The following is a 15,767-nucleotide window of genomic DNA, read 5'->3' on the forward strand; positions in this document are numbered from 1 at the left end:
CCCGCTTTTTTGAAAATAAATATGGTAGCCAATAGATGTAGAGATTGAAAAGATAATATTAATTTCTTGTATTTTTATTTTAATTGTTAAAGATAAGTTTCAGATGCACATTGTAACGATTATTTTCATAAGTGGGTCACTGGATTCGATAGGGTCATTCCTACAGTTAGTCGTAAGGTCAGAGGTCGTGAGTTTATTATCATACCGTTGGCTGTTTGAACAAAGTTTGAAAAGCACCAGCATCCGCCTTGCTCAAAATGTCGCTTTCTGAAGGATTTTGGAGGTTTGGGATTGTACCAGAAGGCAATGAGTATGTAGACAGCTACAGACTTTAGTGTTTCAGTTGTAAAGTTTGTGTATAGTCTATTTTCTACTGTCAAAGCGTGCCGTTCTTTTGGGGAGCCGCGACCTGCTTGTGAGTTGGAGCCGACAACTACTTGTGTTGACACGGAGATAAACTATCACGCCAGCTCACTCAACGACGGTGTTTTGCTGTAGAATTTCTCTCTTTAGTTCCTATACATCGACAGCGTAATGGCTTCGAGGGGAGCTCGCGTTCGCACGCCGCGGCGGCATCTCCCCGTGACTCCCGGTAAAAAATCCCAGCGTGCCGACCTACTCCACAAGCAACAGTCGGCGCCCGACCTGTCCCTGCCCGCCGAGTTTCAAACTCCTCCGGGAAGGAAGCAACTTTTCGGAGGCCCCAGTACACCGGAGTGTTTCAGTACCGTGCTTCCACCAACACCCGGGGAGGAGGAAGACAACGAAACCGAGCGGTTACTCGCCGATATCGCCGAGGAAGGCGAGGATAGCTGTTCGGTGACAGTTGCTGTGAGGGTCCGACCGTTCAGCCAGAGAGAGGTATGATTTATGACAATCACACTGTGTTTTTGATTGACTTCAAGAGCACTCAATTATGAAGCGTGAAGTCTATTTCGTCCATGTACAATATGGCACAATGATTTCATGCAAGCTTGAAACACTAGAGGATAGCCAGAAGTAGAGCTATGTCCGGATGCTACTAACTTGAGTTAGAAGTAGAAAACTTTATGATAGCCTCAGGCAAAGTGTAGAATAACTGCCAAAATAGATTTTATCAGTGAAGTACCTATTCTTACAATTATTTTGTTTGTATCCAGATGTAACAATAATTAGTTTACCATTTTATTTTGAAAAATGTATTCCCACATGACTCCTTCCTGGCCAAAGATATTTAGCTACATCATGTAATGCCACTAATGGTACTTACATTTTGTTGTGAATGATTGTTTGAAGAAAAACATAGCATTACCTGGTGTATTTTACTGTAATACTTATTAACTTATTTTGGTTTTCTTTGTCTCGCATCTAGATAAAAGAACAGGCAAAATGTGTGGTGAGCATGGATGGACCAGCTACCTTGGTCACCCCAGAGAATGGCAACGAACACCTGTTTGCTTACGACCATTCATTCTGGTCTTTCAAAGAAAGCGACAAGCACTTCGTCGGACAAGAAAAGGTGTACAGAATGCTTGCCCAGCCCTTGTTAGAGAGAGCACTGCAAGGGTACAACACGTGTCTGTTCGCATACGGACAGACAGGTTCGGGGAAGTCATACACCATGATGGGATTTGATGGGAACAAAGGAATCATCCCAAGATTTTGTGAAGACCTGTTTTCGAGACCATCAGCACACAGCAACGTCGACGTAAAGGCTCACGTCGAGATAAGCTTCTTTGAAATCTACAACGAAAAAATCCACGACCTCCTCGTGTCGTCACCGCAGAAAGAGAAGCGCAGAGCTCCGCTCAAAGTTCGAGAACACCCCCTCTGGGGTCCGTACGTACAGGGACTGTCACAGTTTGTGGTGAGTTCCTACCGGGACATTGAGGGTTGGTTAGCCATCGGGAACAAGCAGCGAGCAACAGCAGCGACGGGCATGAACGACAAGAGTAGCCGGTCCCACTCTGTCTTCACCATCATTGTGACCCAGACCACGTGTGAAACGCTGGAGGGAGAGGTGCACGAGCACAGCAGGAACAGTAGAGTCAACCTGATTGACCTGGCGGGCAGCGAGAGATGCTCAGCTGCACAGACGTCCGGAGACAGGTTACGGGAAGGTGCGAACATCAACAAGTCTCTCATGACCTTGGGGAAGGTCATCCAAGCTCTGGCTGACCAATCAGTGAACAGGAAGAGAAGAGTGTTCATTCCCTACCGTGACTCCGTCTTGACATGGCTGTTGAAGGAAAGTCTAGGTAGGTAAAATTCCATACTTTTGATAGTTTTATTTGTTACCTCCATGAAAAAGGGAGGTATAGTTTTTGGTGTGTCTGTGTGTGTCTTTGTTCTGGATATTTGTGGTCACCATAACTTTAGTTTTGAAAGTTTTGTAGCAACATCTTATAGCTGTCAAAGCTCATTGTTTTGTGCACTATAACTGTATAAGTTTTTTTTACCAACTTGAAGGGAAGTAAAAAACCAAGTTCTTGTAGTACCAACTACCAAGAGTCTGTTCCATCCACTATCAATGTTCTTGAAATGTTGCCATGGGTTGAAATTAATGTAAGATAATATTATATAATAATAAGTGAACAATGGAGCAATTCAAACCTAAAGTTGTTCTACTGTTCCATGCTACAGGTGGGAACTCTCGCACGGCCATGGTCGCCAACATCAGCCCCTCCAGTACCAACATGGAGGAGACCCTCAGCACATTGCGCTACGCCAAGCAGGCTCGCAGCATCGTCAACATCGTCAAGGTCAACGAGGACCCCAAGGCCAGGCTCATCAGAGAGCTGCGGGCGGAGATCGAGAAGTTACGCAGAGCTCACACTGGGCAGGTCAGTAAAATTATGGAGTGAAATGTTTGTATGATATACATACATGTTTCCAACTACTTCAATTAATCTCTGACTATTAGTGTTACAGGTAGAACTTATATATGTTATTTCTCAAACTGACTGAAATTTCAATATTGTACAGAAAAGCTCCAACTTTGATTCCTTCTCATACATATGCATTTATACTTTTTTAATTGAGGATGAAATATTTAACGAGGAGCTCAGCTAAAATCAGTTGCACTATAAGTTTTTGCTACGTATGTGTAAGAGGTTGATAGGCCAACTCAATGACAGGGTAAACCGGTAGTTGAAAGGAGCAGTTGTCAGGTTATATTTTAGTCCAAAGCATGGGCTATGCATAATTCATATTCAGTAATGGATGCCCACAATGGGGCTTGATTGGGTTGATTGTTATGAAAGAAATTGCTCAGCCATAATTGGTATTTGATCGAGTGATAGAGTGGAAGCTCTCTAGATAAAAAGGAATTGATATTGATTACGGGGCTATTGATATGACAGTAATTGAGGTAATTTTTCCTAGAAGATGATTTCAAGTTTGTTGTGTGTCAATTTTGTTTAGCATTTACGTACCATGTATATTGCAATTGCTAACAATGCTAGGATCTCAGTGAGATATATATATATATAGTATGTACTTAGAATTCTAGTTCAGATTTAGATTTAAAAGAAGGTTCTGTACTTTTTCCAGGCTGTGGTTAAGGAGGAGACATACCAGGCCAGTCTGGCAGAGATAGCTGCCCTGAAACAGCTGTTAGCAGAGCAGGAGCAGAGATTAGAGGAGGTGAACAGGTATGGAGCTGTCAATCATTACAACAATAAGAACGAGAATGTCAATGGCATATTGGCAATGTACATGTGTTTAGCCCAGAACACAGAGGTCCTGGGTTTGAATCCACTGATGTGCTCCGATGTTGTGCCCTTGGGAAAGTCACTTTACACCAATTTTCTAACTTCATTCATATAGAAATGTATGCCCTGTAGTAGATTTGGATAGGGATGTCCCCCAGAAAGAATTTTGAATTAGAGTGTTTGAGGAGAGCCCATCACTACTGAGTAGTAGGGGTCGATCCCGATGTGTGTCGGAATCAAATAAATCTGTCTGGATATATATTTGGCTTGTACTCTTCAGTACGAACCTGGTGTATTGCACCACAAGGCAGGTTACCAGATATGCAATACAAACAATGTAAGCGCTTTTAGTATCTTATCATAATAATTTTTTTCTGCTTATCATACGGAACAATGCAAAAATGTTTGTGTGCGCTGTGGAAATTCTGCTGGCTTTATACCTGTATAACACATGCATAAATAAAACGTGTACATAACATGATTTGATGTTATTTCCTGTCCCTCACTAGATCCTGGCAGGACAGACTAGAGCAGGCAGAACAGCAGAAAGCGGAGGAGACCCACATCCTGGAGCGTGTGGGCGTGGCCCTGAAGGTGGACAACAAGCTGCCCCACCTGGTGAACCTGAACGAGGACCCCCAGCTGGCCGAGGTGCTGCTGTACATCCTGAAGGAGGGGCACACAAGGGTGGGGTCCAAGACTGGACAGCAGGACTGTGACATACAGCTCTCAGGTATATGAGCTTTGGGCTATTTTCCAGGCATGCATCCACATGCACCTATAAAAAAAATAATGAGTAATTGGACACACTAGATGCCCTTACACTGGGGAGCAGATCCTCTGACAAGCATGAAATTATGATTGACCAGGGATGCTACTACTAACTTGTGGCCATTGTGTCAGTCTTATACTGTGACCTCTCTGACAGTAATTTTGCCCCTCAGGATACCTTAGAATGCACCATTTTAACTGAAAATTCTCTAAAAGTGCACCATGGAAGGTGGATGCCCCCAGACCCCCTACAAATACTTGCGCCATGACTCAGCAAGAAATTTGGACCCCCTATAATAAACTCCAAGCTGTTAATACTACACACTGTGTAGGCTTTTTAATTTTAGCTATATCAAACAAACTCTTAGGGATTCTACTCAATTGACTAAATGTCTATATAGTGTTTGAAAGATCCATTGTATATTTTTTGGGTGGTGCCAATAATTACCACAAACATAGCTGAAGTTTGTTTCATACTAGACTTCTAATCAATGAATTTTGTAAACTGACAAAATATTGTTATCTCTGACCAGGAGGCCTAGTGGGTCCCCAGCACTGTGTCATCACCAACAGAGGAGACCATGTGGTCATCACGCCCATGAAGGATGCTCCCACCTATGTGAACGGTGAACAGGTTACCACGGAAACAGTCCTTCACCATGGTGACAGGCTCATTGTCGGTGATCATTACTTCAGGTGAGAATGTCTAACACTTTAGGGGTGGATACCTTTTTGCTTGATCAGGTTCGAATCCAGTTCAGGTCCAGAGGTTTCGGTTCAGGTTCGAACCTGAACCGGATCCTGTCCCTGTTGATATTACGTGGAGGCCGAGGTTGATATATACTGAGCACGAGTGGAAAATTCCTCAACTATCCTTGTAAATTTTCACTCTAAATGAAGAATCAGTGCACAGAAAAATTGATCATAGGGCAAGCAACATTTCTTTCCTTCTTGTGAGTATGTATTCAATCCATTTTTCTGAGTTTGAGGCGCAAAATATGTGTCCCGAAGAAAGAAATCTTTGTGCCGGACAAAAACAAGTGCCATGTTGAATCGCCCAACAAGTCTCGTGGGTTCTCACCAAACCACGTGAGAATATAGCAACTTCAGCCAATCACGTCGCAGCAAAACTCCAAACAACGCCACCTAGCGACCATGCTGACAATACATCTACAATGGCGGCTTGTTGTTTTTGTCGGGCACTGAAGATTCTGTCTTCAAGGCCACATAGATACGCCTCAAACTCGGAAATATAGATTGAATACACATGCAAAAGAAAGAAGAAGTGTTGTTTTTCTGAGCGCTGATTCTTCATTTAGAGTGAAAATTTACGAGGATAGTTGAGGAACTTTCCACTCAAAACTTGGTACGTACCTCGTGTCGTGATTAAATTTGATGTGTTTTTTTGTAGCGCATTTTTATTGTTGACTTAAATGGAACCGACAATTACACAGAGGGACGTATATGAATTTATTGTAGGCTAATCTTGTTTGATTCATGGCTATTTTTGCCTTCCATTGCCAAAGTAATAGTGGGATCTCTAAATACAATAGATTTCTTGAAAGTTTTTAGACTTCCGGTCCAAAAAAACGGTTCAGGACATTCGGTTTTTTGGACTCGGTTCTTGGATGTTGTACCGGTAAAAACCGGTCCGGCCGAACCGGTATCCAGCCCTATCTAACACTAGTTTTGTATTCTTGCTTTGGGGAGTTTTCCCTCAGTTGTTGATAAATTTAGGGAGGAGGTCGTTTCCTCTTGTAAAATATAACTTTGATTTTCAGTGTACTGGTTAAATTTTTTTCTTAGATGACAGCATTAGATACAATTAATTCAAACTTCCTGCCATTTTGACCAATTGCTGACGTCATGTATCCGCAACATCGTGCATTCATAAGATAAAATGGCTAACTCTTGCAAGGTTACCTTCTGAAGTGATTGGTCATCAGTCTATTGATCCTGATGAAGGCAAGAGTGGTTGTTGAAAATTTGATCCGTGATCCTTCGAGTTGGAAGAAAGTTAAGCATTGTACTATAATTCAAATTTTCTTGAATTGCACAGATTCAACAACCCAACAGAAGCCAAGTCAGGCAAGAAGAAGTCGAGTGGCCAGCCTATTGACTTTGAGTATGCCAAGAGCGAGCTGATGTCAGTGCAGAGGGCCAAGCTGGAGAAAGAGGTGGAGGCAGCAAGGACCCAGGTAACTTGTTATTCTGTTTCTTCTCTAGACTGACACTTTTGTCATGTGCCACAACTCAAACTCATCTCCATTTTAAATTTTTATCTTTATTTCTGTGTACATTTTGTATCTGTTGTATTACCATCAACTGCTATTCAGGCAACGATATTCTATGAAAAAATCTGGAAAAATAGCTGGTGGCGTCATTTCCTATATATCCTAACGCTTACACACTGTACATAAGGTAACAATTAGTCAAGTAACTGGATTGAATTTGAAAATGTTTAGACGTCTAACCTTTACCAAGTTGAACATATTATTGAACTTGAAAATGGTTAGATGTCTAACCTTTATCAAGTTGAACATATTATTGAACTTGAAAATGGTCAGATGTCGGACCTTTATTGACATATTTTAACTACATGTACTTCTTCAGGTTAAAAAAGAGGCCATGGCCCAGATTCAGGAAGCCAGGCAGGTGGCTGAAGAGGAGATGGAAGAGCAGAGGAGGGAGTACGAGCAAAAGATGCAACAGCTGCAGAAAGAGCTGGAGAAAGAGAGTGTGGAGAAGAAAGAAAAAGAGCAGACAGCCATGGAAGTGCAAGACAAAGTGCAGCAACTTCAAGAACAAAAGAAAGCTCTCGGTATATGATGTACTTGAATTTTACATGAATAAGTCACAAACTTTGTTCTTTCCTTGTAGATACATGTAGAACTTTCAGTAAGTGGTAATTCAGTTAAAATTGTTTTCAGTTAAAATTGTTAGTGATAGTCTGAATTTGTTGGTCTAGTCTTTGTTGAGAATTTACCACCCAGAGGATGAACTGAACTGTACTGTACCACTATGTAAGATTGATGCAATGTCATATTTACTTATTGTGACGTTGTGTGTGGCATAACTAGTAGAGCATTTGGCTTGTAATCTAGATCTCCGGTTCGATACTCGGCATGCCCCCGATGTTGTGCCCTTGAGAAAGGCACTTTACACGACCTTCCTCACTTCACCCAGGTGTAAAAATTGGTACCTGACATCGGTCGGGGAGGTAAAAGAAAAGTCTATCTTTACCTTCTGTCTGTACTCTGTATGTGCACTGTTAAGATAAGTTACTAACTTGAGTGCAGTGCCACATTGTCCTCGTCTGTCCAAAAGCAAAATAGAAAAAATGTACTTGTCCATATTGATAGTCAACTAACAGACTTACTTGGAAGATATTCAAAGGGCTTGAGTGTTACTTAACCTTATGGTATTACAGGTTTATAATTGTTGTGTAATTGTGTCCAACTTCAGAGATAGAAGTGCTGAGCAACAGGAGACGGCTCCAGCTGGAGGCCCTGGCCGTCAAACAGTCCATGGAGGAGGCTCGTGTCCGCCAGGCGCGGATCATCGCTGAGCTGGAGACCGAGAAACAGCGCATGGAGGGGAACGTGACCAGGCTGCAGGAGGCCAGCAGGAGGCGCCAGCAGTGTGGGCCAATCAGTGTCAAGTCTGGTGAGGAGCACGGTTTTGCTGTTGTGATTTAAAGCCTGACCAAGAAGATCACTTAGGGGACCGATAAGATCTGATATATGTGGACAGGCGGTCCCTACTTGTGTCAATGGCAAAAATTATCTAAGGTACCAACAAAAAGTAGTCACATTGACCAGGTGGTCCTTATTTAGAGGTGGTCACTTGTACAGATTTGAATGATTAACATGAGAGTGGTGTATAATCATGCAGTATGAGTCTATTATATATATATCTTTATGAAAAGAAAAGGTCTGCAGGAAGAAATAAGGATTATCACTTTGGTTTATAGATTATTGTATATCTGTATGCATGAATTGTGTTGCATAAGATGAACTTTATTGCTCGACATTTGTACATGGTACGAAGTATGGCAACAATTTTAGTATATGTGCTTGCTTCGGCAGCACATATCCTAAAATTGTGTTGCATAAGTAACTGTATAGTTATTTATGTGTGGCTGAGCAGTTGAATTAAAAGATAGCCTGCAATACAGTGCTTATTGTAGGTTAGACACTGGTAAATGACCACATACTTGAACAGAAGGCATTGATAAGTTTTATTTCCTGTCCAGGAGAGAGAGACCAGTGGAGTCTGATCCGGCTGTCCATGCTGCTACAGGAGGCTAACAACATCAGCCGTAGTCTGGGCAGGAGTGTCACCTTCAGCAGGCAGGATGTCTTCATTGGGGACAAGCCACAGGTTAGTCTCCAATTGCTCTTTAGAGGTACACCAAGAGCTGTTTCCAGTCTTCAGGTTCCAAGCTATTTCTGAGGGCTCTGATAAACCATGTCCCAATCATTAAAGGTGTTTGAGTGGTCTAATGTTTCTGTGATGCTTTGATCCTTAAGTGCACCACCAAATTTTACCATTACAATTTTTCTTTACGTAGTGTGTTGACTGGTGATCCATGTAATTGTGGTGTCATGTTGGGGCAATGGTTAGGCTGTTTGGTCCAGAACCCAGAGGTCCTGGGTTTGAAACCCCAGATATTGTGCCCTTGCAAAAGGTCCCTTACACTTTCCTCACTCTACCAAGGTGTAAAAAAATGGTACTGGACTTCAGTTGGGGAGGTAAAAGGCAGTGGAAGGAGAGGGTTGGGTTCCGCTTTCCAATCTCATGCCCTAAACACAGTCTGTGGATAACAACACATTGCCCCTATGGCATCAAAAAGGCTATGGGACATACTACTACTAGTACCTTTACCCTTATCTACCTGTGTGTGTACCAGAATGATTTGATCCAAGGTCTTCTTGTAAACAAATGCTTCCTCTTGCAGGTCCAAGTTTGTGTGCTGAACCATGCCATGGGGATGATGACCCGCTGGAGTCCTGAGAAGTTTGAGGCCCGGCTGGTGCAGATGAGAGAACTGTACCAGGGGGAAGGAGACATCAGTGAGGACGACACCATCTTCTGTGACCCTAGTGACAGCTGGCAGAGAGACTCTTCTGTCACTGGTGAGGACACTATCCGATTTAGATCCACTCACTATTCCACTTAGCGTCCATTGTTCCTCGTCTTACGAGGGTTGGATGTTGTGGGATGTCGTTCAGGTCTGATCTCCAGCTGACTCTGTCAAGGGGGTTGGGGTTCTGCAGGTCCACACAGTTGAAGTTCATCATCATGATCTAAGGCGATGGACTGACTGGTATACAGAAGAATTAGTTGACAGTACTGAACTGTCAGTTGACAATGTAGACAAGTTTGAATTCCACTGTTGCTTACTGATAAATGGAAAAGGAAGAAGCCAATGTTGCAATCACAGTAGAAATTTCAGAGAACTATTAACAGCCACCAGGTATTTATGTTGCAAGTTTTTTTTTTAAATTCTGATATTATCCTCCAGTTTATACTTGTCTCCACCACATCACTGCAGTATTGAATTCCCCCATTTGTTCCCTATGGCCTATCAAGTTTTACCAAGTTTGAATGAAATGTCAATATTTTACTAGCTTGCCAGTTCAGTGCACCTACTGGACTCTTGCTACAAAAACAATTATCCATTTTCTATCTGCAGGAATGTCGGACTATAACAGCAGCTCAGAAGAGCAACAGAGGCAGGATGGCACCTACACAGTACGACCTGCAAAGAGAGGACACGCAGGGACAACCCAGGTGACTTCCACCTGCCTGGAAATGATCAACTCTGCCAGGAAGAAGCTCAAGACCAACTCCCAGGACAGTATAGTAGACCAGATCCTGTACTGTCTGCAAGGCATGAAGACTGAAGCCACGGTCATTTTCTCCTCCAAAAATGCACAGAAAGCTACGAAAAACGGGGAGAGTGATGCAGACTTTAGCCAGAACATGATGAGGATGTCGAACGCGGTGGTGGTGCTGACGTCCCTGGTCCAGCTGTGGGCGTCGGTGATCGAGCAATCAGAGTTAGAGCAGACCAGCCAAGTGGTTCACCAGCTCACCAACACCACCCAGCGCCTGGCAACTAACGTGGGCAGGCTCCTGCAAGGCTTCGAGCAGAACCTGCTGGCACTGATCTTCAGCGCAAAGGACAGCATCAAGCAGAGTATGGAGGGCCTGTCGAGGGTCGTCGGGGAGGCCATGCTTGCGACGGACACCAGCATGACATGCATCACAGACATCTCTGTAGAGATCCTCCTGAAGACTATGGTGATACAGGGGATGATGTCCTTTGTTGAGAAGTTTGTGGGCGGATGTGTGAAGAAGTTGGAAACCTGCGAGGATTCTGTGCTGTCCGCAATGTCCTCGGCAAAGTTCACGCCAGGTCAAATGAAGAACAGGGTTTCAGACAAGCTGCTGAACCATGTACAGCAGGTCACAGCCACTGCCAAGGGACTTCTGCAGGCTTTTGGAACTCTGGAGGTTAGTTTTGGGGACAGATATGTGATGAAATTTGTTTTCAATGCTGTGTGTTTGTGTGTCTGTGAACAGCATAACTAGAGAAGTTGTACATGGATCCTTATGATATTTGGAAGGTGGACGGTTGGTGAAACAAAGGTGAACATTGATAATGGGATCCCTAGTAGTTTTCTTATAAGGTACTGCAATCAAACTTTCAGTTTTGATATCTTGTGTTCTGCTATGGTTTTGATTTTATAGTGGTATGTAGCTCTTGGCACAGAGAATAAGTTGTGAAGGTTTGGGCTTTTTTTAAATTTACTGTTCTAACTTGTTTGTTTTTTAACTAACTCTTACTGTGATTTTCATATTCTTGTCTCTGTTCTAGGTTGAATACAAATGGTGTTACAGCAATGACGGGGTGGCCAAAGTGTACACCTTCATCCAGGACATGACAGGTGCGACAGAGAGCATCATGGACTCAGCAGCACAACTGTGCCAGTCAACTGTACATGCCACCAAAAACTCAAGGTTTGTTAGTTAGTGGTTACGCTCGTGTACAAAGGATTTTAGCAATTGCAGAGAATGTAATGGTACAGCATGGGTGGCATGTCTTTCAGAAGTATTTTTGCTTACAATGGTCTCTTTTCAGGGTTTGTGTGTTATGTTAGAAATACTGTGAAGGGATGGTGCTATTTTGACACCTTGTTAATGGAAGTGGTTTACATTTTCAATATTTCTGCACTCCTACTAGTCATAGCTCTCTAACTAAGCTAAGTCCTCTTGACATGGAGTGCATTAGATGTTGAGCCTGAGTCATGGGATCACTCCATCACTCACTATCCATGGTTAGATTATACTGCTGCTGGGATCCCTGACGCAGGGGTAGGCAGCAGTCGGCCAGTCTTCACACTCCGCTTCCATGCGGCTCTGTACAGTGGGTTGACCCCTGTTAGACTGCACTTGTCAAAACGTTATGAGGAAAGACTGAATGCAGCTTTAGAACATTTTAACAACTGCAGATGCGGAAACCAGTGAATGATAATGATGGAAATGTTGACTGCCTGTTACAGAGAAGGTGTGTCTAAGATGCGTCCCCACGCAGTGAAGCTCTTGGGGTCATGCGGTCTGCTGAGGGAGGTGGCCAACAGCTGGCAGGAGCTGAACTCCGATAGGAGATCCAGCAGTAGGACTGACCACATCAATAAGAACATCCGGGAATTTGATAAGGTCTGTAAAGATATTGATAAGTACAGTGATGTCTACTAAGCCAGTCACGATAGTTTCAAATAATGTTGGGGAAAGAGTTTGCTTCCTTCAAGCCCCAGGAATTCTTGCTAAACCATTTAGTTTGTTGTTGTCAGTTGTTTCCTGGTCTGTTTTTGTATATTTAACTATTACAAAAAGGAACCATATCATTGTTTCCTACAACCTTAGAAGAGATATTTTTCTGTCCGTTTCTATTTGTTTATCAGTTATACAAAAGAGGAACCTTAATATCATTGTTTCTTAGAACTGTAGGAAAAATATTTTTCTATAGCCTCAATGATTGTGGACAGGACTAAGGAGAACCAACTAATGCAGTGCAATTTACGACCTAACTGACATGACCTGTTTTGTTGCAGGACCTGCGCACCTTGTTGGAGCTGGTTGACCAGGAGGCTCGGATGAGCGGCAGCTCCCCAGCCAAGCGGCTGCTGCCCTCCTCCCCCCACCTGTCCAGCACCCTCACCACCCAGTCCTCCCCCTGTGGGGCCGGCTCTAATACGGTCACAAGGAGACTGGCTCTAGCCTTTGGCATATAGAATATGCCATATTTCTTGCCTATTTCCTATTCTGTATTACTGATTGTGGTACATCATTCGCATCACAAATCCCCACTAAGAAAAAGCTATTCATAATAGTGATTGTGTAACAAATACCCAATCTTGTGAACTTTATGCAATGTGTTTACAACCTTGTTGTCCTGAATTTTCCTTCAGTTTTCCAGCTGGTATATAGTATATAATGTTGATTGCTGATGGGACTTCCAGGAAAATAAGGAGAGCTTTAAGAAGAGGAGCAGCATTTTGAATGCTGAGCTGTCAGTAGATGTCCGTCATTTTGTGTCACCAGTTTCTGTGTGTAGATGTCTCTGTACTATAGTGTTGCCTGTTCAAGCCCGATCTACATGTTATTGCAAAAGAAATGTATGAATTCTATAGCTGAAGCAGACTGTATATTAGCCATCTGATGTATGATTCTCCTTGAGCAGACAGAAAAAGTTTGTATATGTAGGTTTATAGAGGAAAAAAATATGACTTTACAGAGTGATAGCATAGGCAGATGCTATACAGATACTACAATGTTGCTGTAATTAGGGCAAATGAAGGTGTGTGTCTAGGTCTATATTACCTGCAGATAACCCATGTCATTGTAGCAAAATGCATTAAGGGATTCTGGGCTAAACGTGTATTGTTTCAGAGTTATATGGAATGCCGGGGCAGGAGCATAGTCCTTGTTGCAACCAAAACTTTGTATAATCTGTATTTTGTGTATTCCTTGTGTTGTAGTGTTTTATTATTTGCAGGATTAGAAAATAAATGAATTTAAGATCAAATTAAAGCAAGTGAACTATATGTTATGAGACAGAGCAGACATATATAAGACTTAGTGATGTTAGTTTCTGTAGTCTTCCAAAGACATAGAACATCGAAGAGAATTTTAGGCGTTTCAGTAACAAAGCACAGTTGTACCAGGTATACTACTGATAACCATTGCTACTACACCAGCTGTTCATGTATAACAGGGAGCAGTCTCTAGGTGTTGCTGAATTACATGTACAATTTGTGTGAGAAAGTTATCAGCTATGCAAATAGACATAGAAGAAAAGATTACTTTCCACAGAGTTGTGTGATGAGTGAATTCTTGTTGCTGTAGTTTTTAGTATGTCAGCTAACAGTATATGCTTACAAATAGCCTTGTATAGGACTGGTTTATTTACCACAAATTGCTACTTCACACTAGTACCTCACATTGATACTCTGGCAAGTACTAAGCACTTCTTTTTAGTACAGAATATAATGCTATGTAGTGATTTCAAGCCCTGGGATGATCTTTAAAGTACATCTCTGAAACCTGGGGCACTATGTTGGTGCTTACTTTCAGGTGCTACTGTGGTAAAAGCGTGCAAAGCATGAATCTGAATCTTCTGTTACTTGTAAGTTACTTTTCTTAGGCTTTGCTTTTGTTCTGTGCCTACATTTCATGTATGATAGGATATTAAAAGTTGTGTTTGTGCCAAAAGGTGCTAGTAAAAAAAAAAAAGGTTCTATGCTTTGAGGCTCCTCAGTGGTCATGGCACCCCAGCAGAGCATAACTCTTACATGTCTGTAAGAAATAAGAAAATAAAATTAGATACTTTTATATAGTACATTGTATATTATCTACTTAGGAACTGGGAAACTACTGCCATGAAACTTGGTGAATCTCAGCTGACCATAGTTACAAATTTTGACACTTAATGCTTGACATTTGCTATGTGTAAGTTCCTATTACATGTACAATGTATCTTCCAGAGGATGTGTTGAAGTAATCTGTAGTACATGTACCTCGCTCACAGACGTAGTGCAGCAGGCCGGTACAGGGCAGGTCGTTCCACTGGTACCTCTTGGCCTTCTTCAGCTCCACGCAGTGCTCCCGCCGGCGGCTGTTGTCGGGCTGGCGCCGCCACCACGGCATGTAGTCTCCTGGCTTCAGGGGGGTGCCATCACTCCAGTGGAAATGTCCTGGAAAATTATATTTGTTTAGTTGGTCTGCAGGGATAGAGTTTGATTTAATAGATTTCAGCAAGTCAGACTTGCGTACCTTTTTCAAGGAGGCTATATATGAAAAGGTCCTTCTCAAATAACCTTGCTTTCTTCTCGATGCATGATGCTGATAGTCTCCTTTCCAGTGCTCACCTGTTAGGTAAGGTCATGAAGTCTGGCATTTGAAGAAAAACCATGATTGTGTCAAAAATTGGTGATTTCTTACTTGGGGTAAGTGAGGGAATCCTGGCACAGTTGATGTCCATGGTATGAAGATTTGGACCTTGTAGAAGATGTACATGTGTATTGTTAAATGAAATACAACAACATTGGTAGACAGGGACCTCAGGTCAAATCTCAGGGCTATTTCTGCAACTGCATGCTATTTCTGCCGCGTGCCTGCAAAGCTGGTGTGTTAGGCCGAACCGCGGTTATACCAGCTATATAGATACAGATACAGATACAGATTTCTGCAACTGCATGGCAGCCTTGACACGGCCCACATTTTTAACCAAGCACAACAGGTCATCACACCTTACTTTAAAAAAAAAAAAAAACGTGTTGGGTTCTTTCACATGCAGAGGTTTGGCGTTCCCTCACAATGGACCTACGGCTTCATGTCACCGTCCGAAATGATGACTGCAGTCCCAAAATGTCCTAGCCGACCCTAGGATCAAACTCAGGCCCACGGATGCACAGAATTTGATCCCAATGGCCAAGCAGAGGGATTGCGTTACCACTTGCACCAGAAGGTACTCAGAGAGAGATACATGCATCGGGACTTACTCTCCTTGAGGATGTCAGTCAGCCCTATCCAGTGAGATGTCTTGATCGTCCTGTGGATGTACCTGCCCAGGAAGACGTGCACCTGTCTGGACTTCACCACGGCCAGACGTGCCCCCTTGGTGGTACAGACGTGCTCGGCCAGCAGGTACGGCTGCTTGTCCAGGGAGAACCAGTAGCAGGCCTGGGGACCCTCCACAAACCCTGGGGGACAGGTGACTGGAGAAGGGAGACC

The 15,767-nt window shown here is 42.9% G+C and overlaps 2 protein-coding genes across 4 annotated transcripts in view; both read left to right on the forward strand.

The window, feature by feature from the left end:
* Positions 1 to 15,767, forward strand: part of LOC118410049 (gamma-tubulin complex component 4-like) — a 40,220-nt gene that overhangs the window by 17,024 nt on the left and 7,429 nt on the right. The gene's annotated exons all lie outside the window — the stretch shown is intronic.
* On the forward strand, positions 154 to 13,848 carry LOC118410047 (kinesin-like protein KIF14). Of its 2 annotated transcripts, XR_004830516.1 has the most exons (16): positions 154 to 861; positions 1,352 to 2,237; positions 2,623 to 2,822; positions 3,532 to 3,632; positions 4,202 to 4,425; positions 4,997 to 5,159; positions 6,523 to 6,661; positions 7,077 to 7,284; positions 7,929 to 8,129; positions 8,719 to 8,846; positions 9,424 to 9,601; positions 10,162 to 10,985; positions 11,350 to 11,492; positions 12,035 to 12,191; positions 12,587 to 12,861; positions 12,894 to 13,848. XR_004830516.1 is itself a non-coding variant. In XM_035811519.1 (15 exons), exons 1-15 carry the CDS (start codon positions 535 to 537, stop codon positions 12,764 to 12,766), a joined length of 4,059 nt encoding a protein of 1,352 aa, XP_035667412.1. In that variant the 5' UTR covers positions 154 to 534; the 3' UTR covers positions 12,767 to 13,848. The 2 variants fall into 2 exon arrangements, 1 of the variants encoding a protein (XP_035667412.1); XM_035811519.1 differs by having other exon boundaries at positions 12,587 to 13,848.

This window comes from Branchiostoma floridae, chromosome 2, assembly GCF_000003815.2.
Source record: "Branchiostoma floridae strain S238N-H82 chromosome 2, Bfl_VNyyK, whole genome shotgun sequence".
Classification (NCBI taxonomy): domain Eukaryota; kingdom Metazoa; phylum Chordata; class Leptocardii; order Amphioxiformes; family Branchiostomatidae; genus Branchiostoma; species Branchiostoma floridae.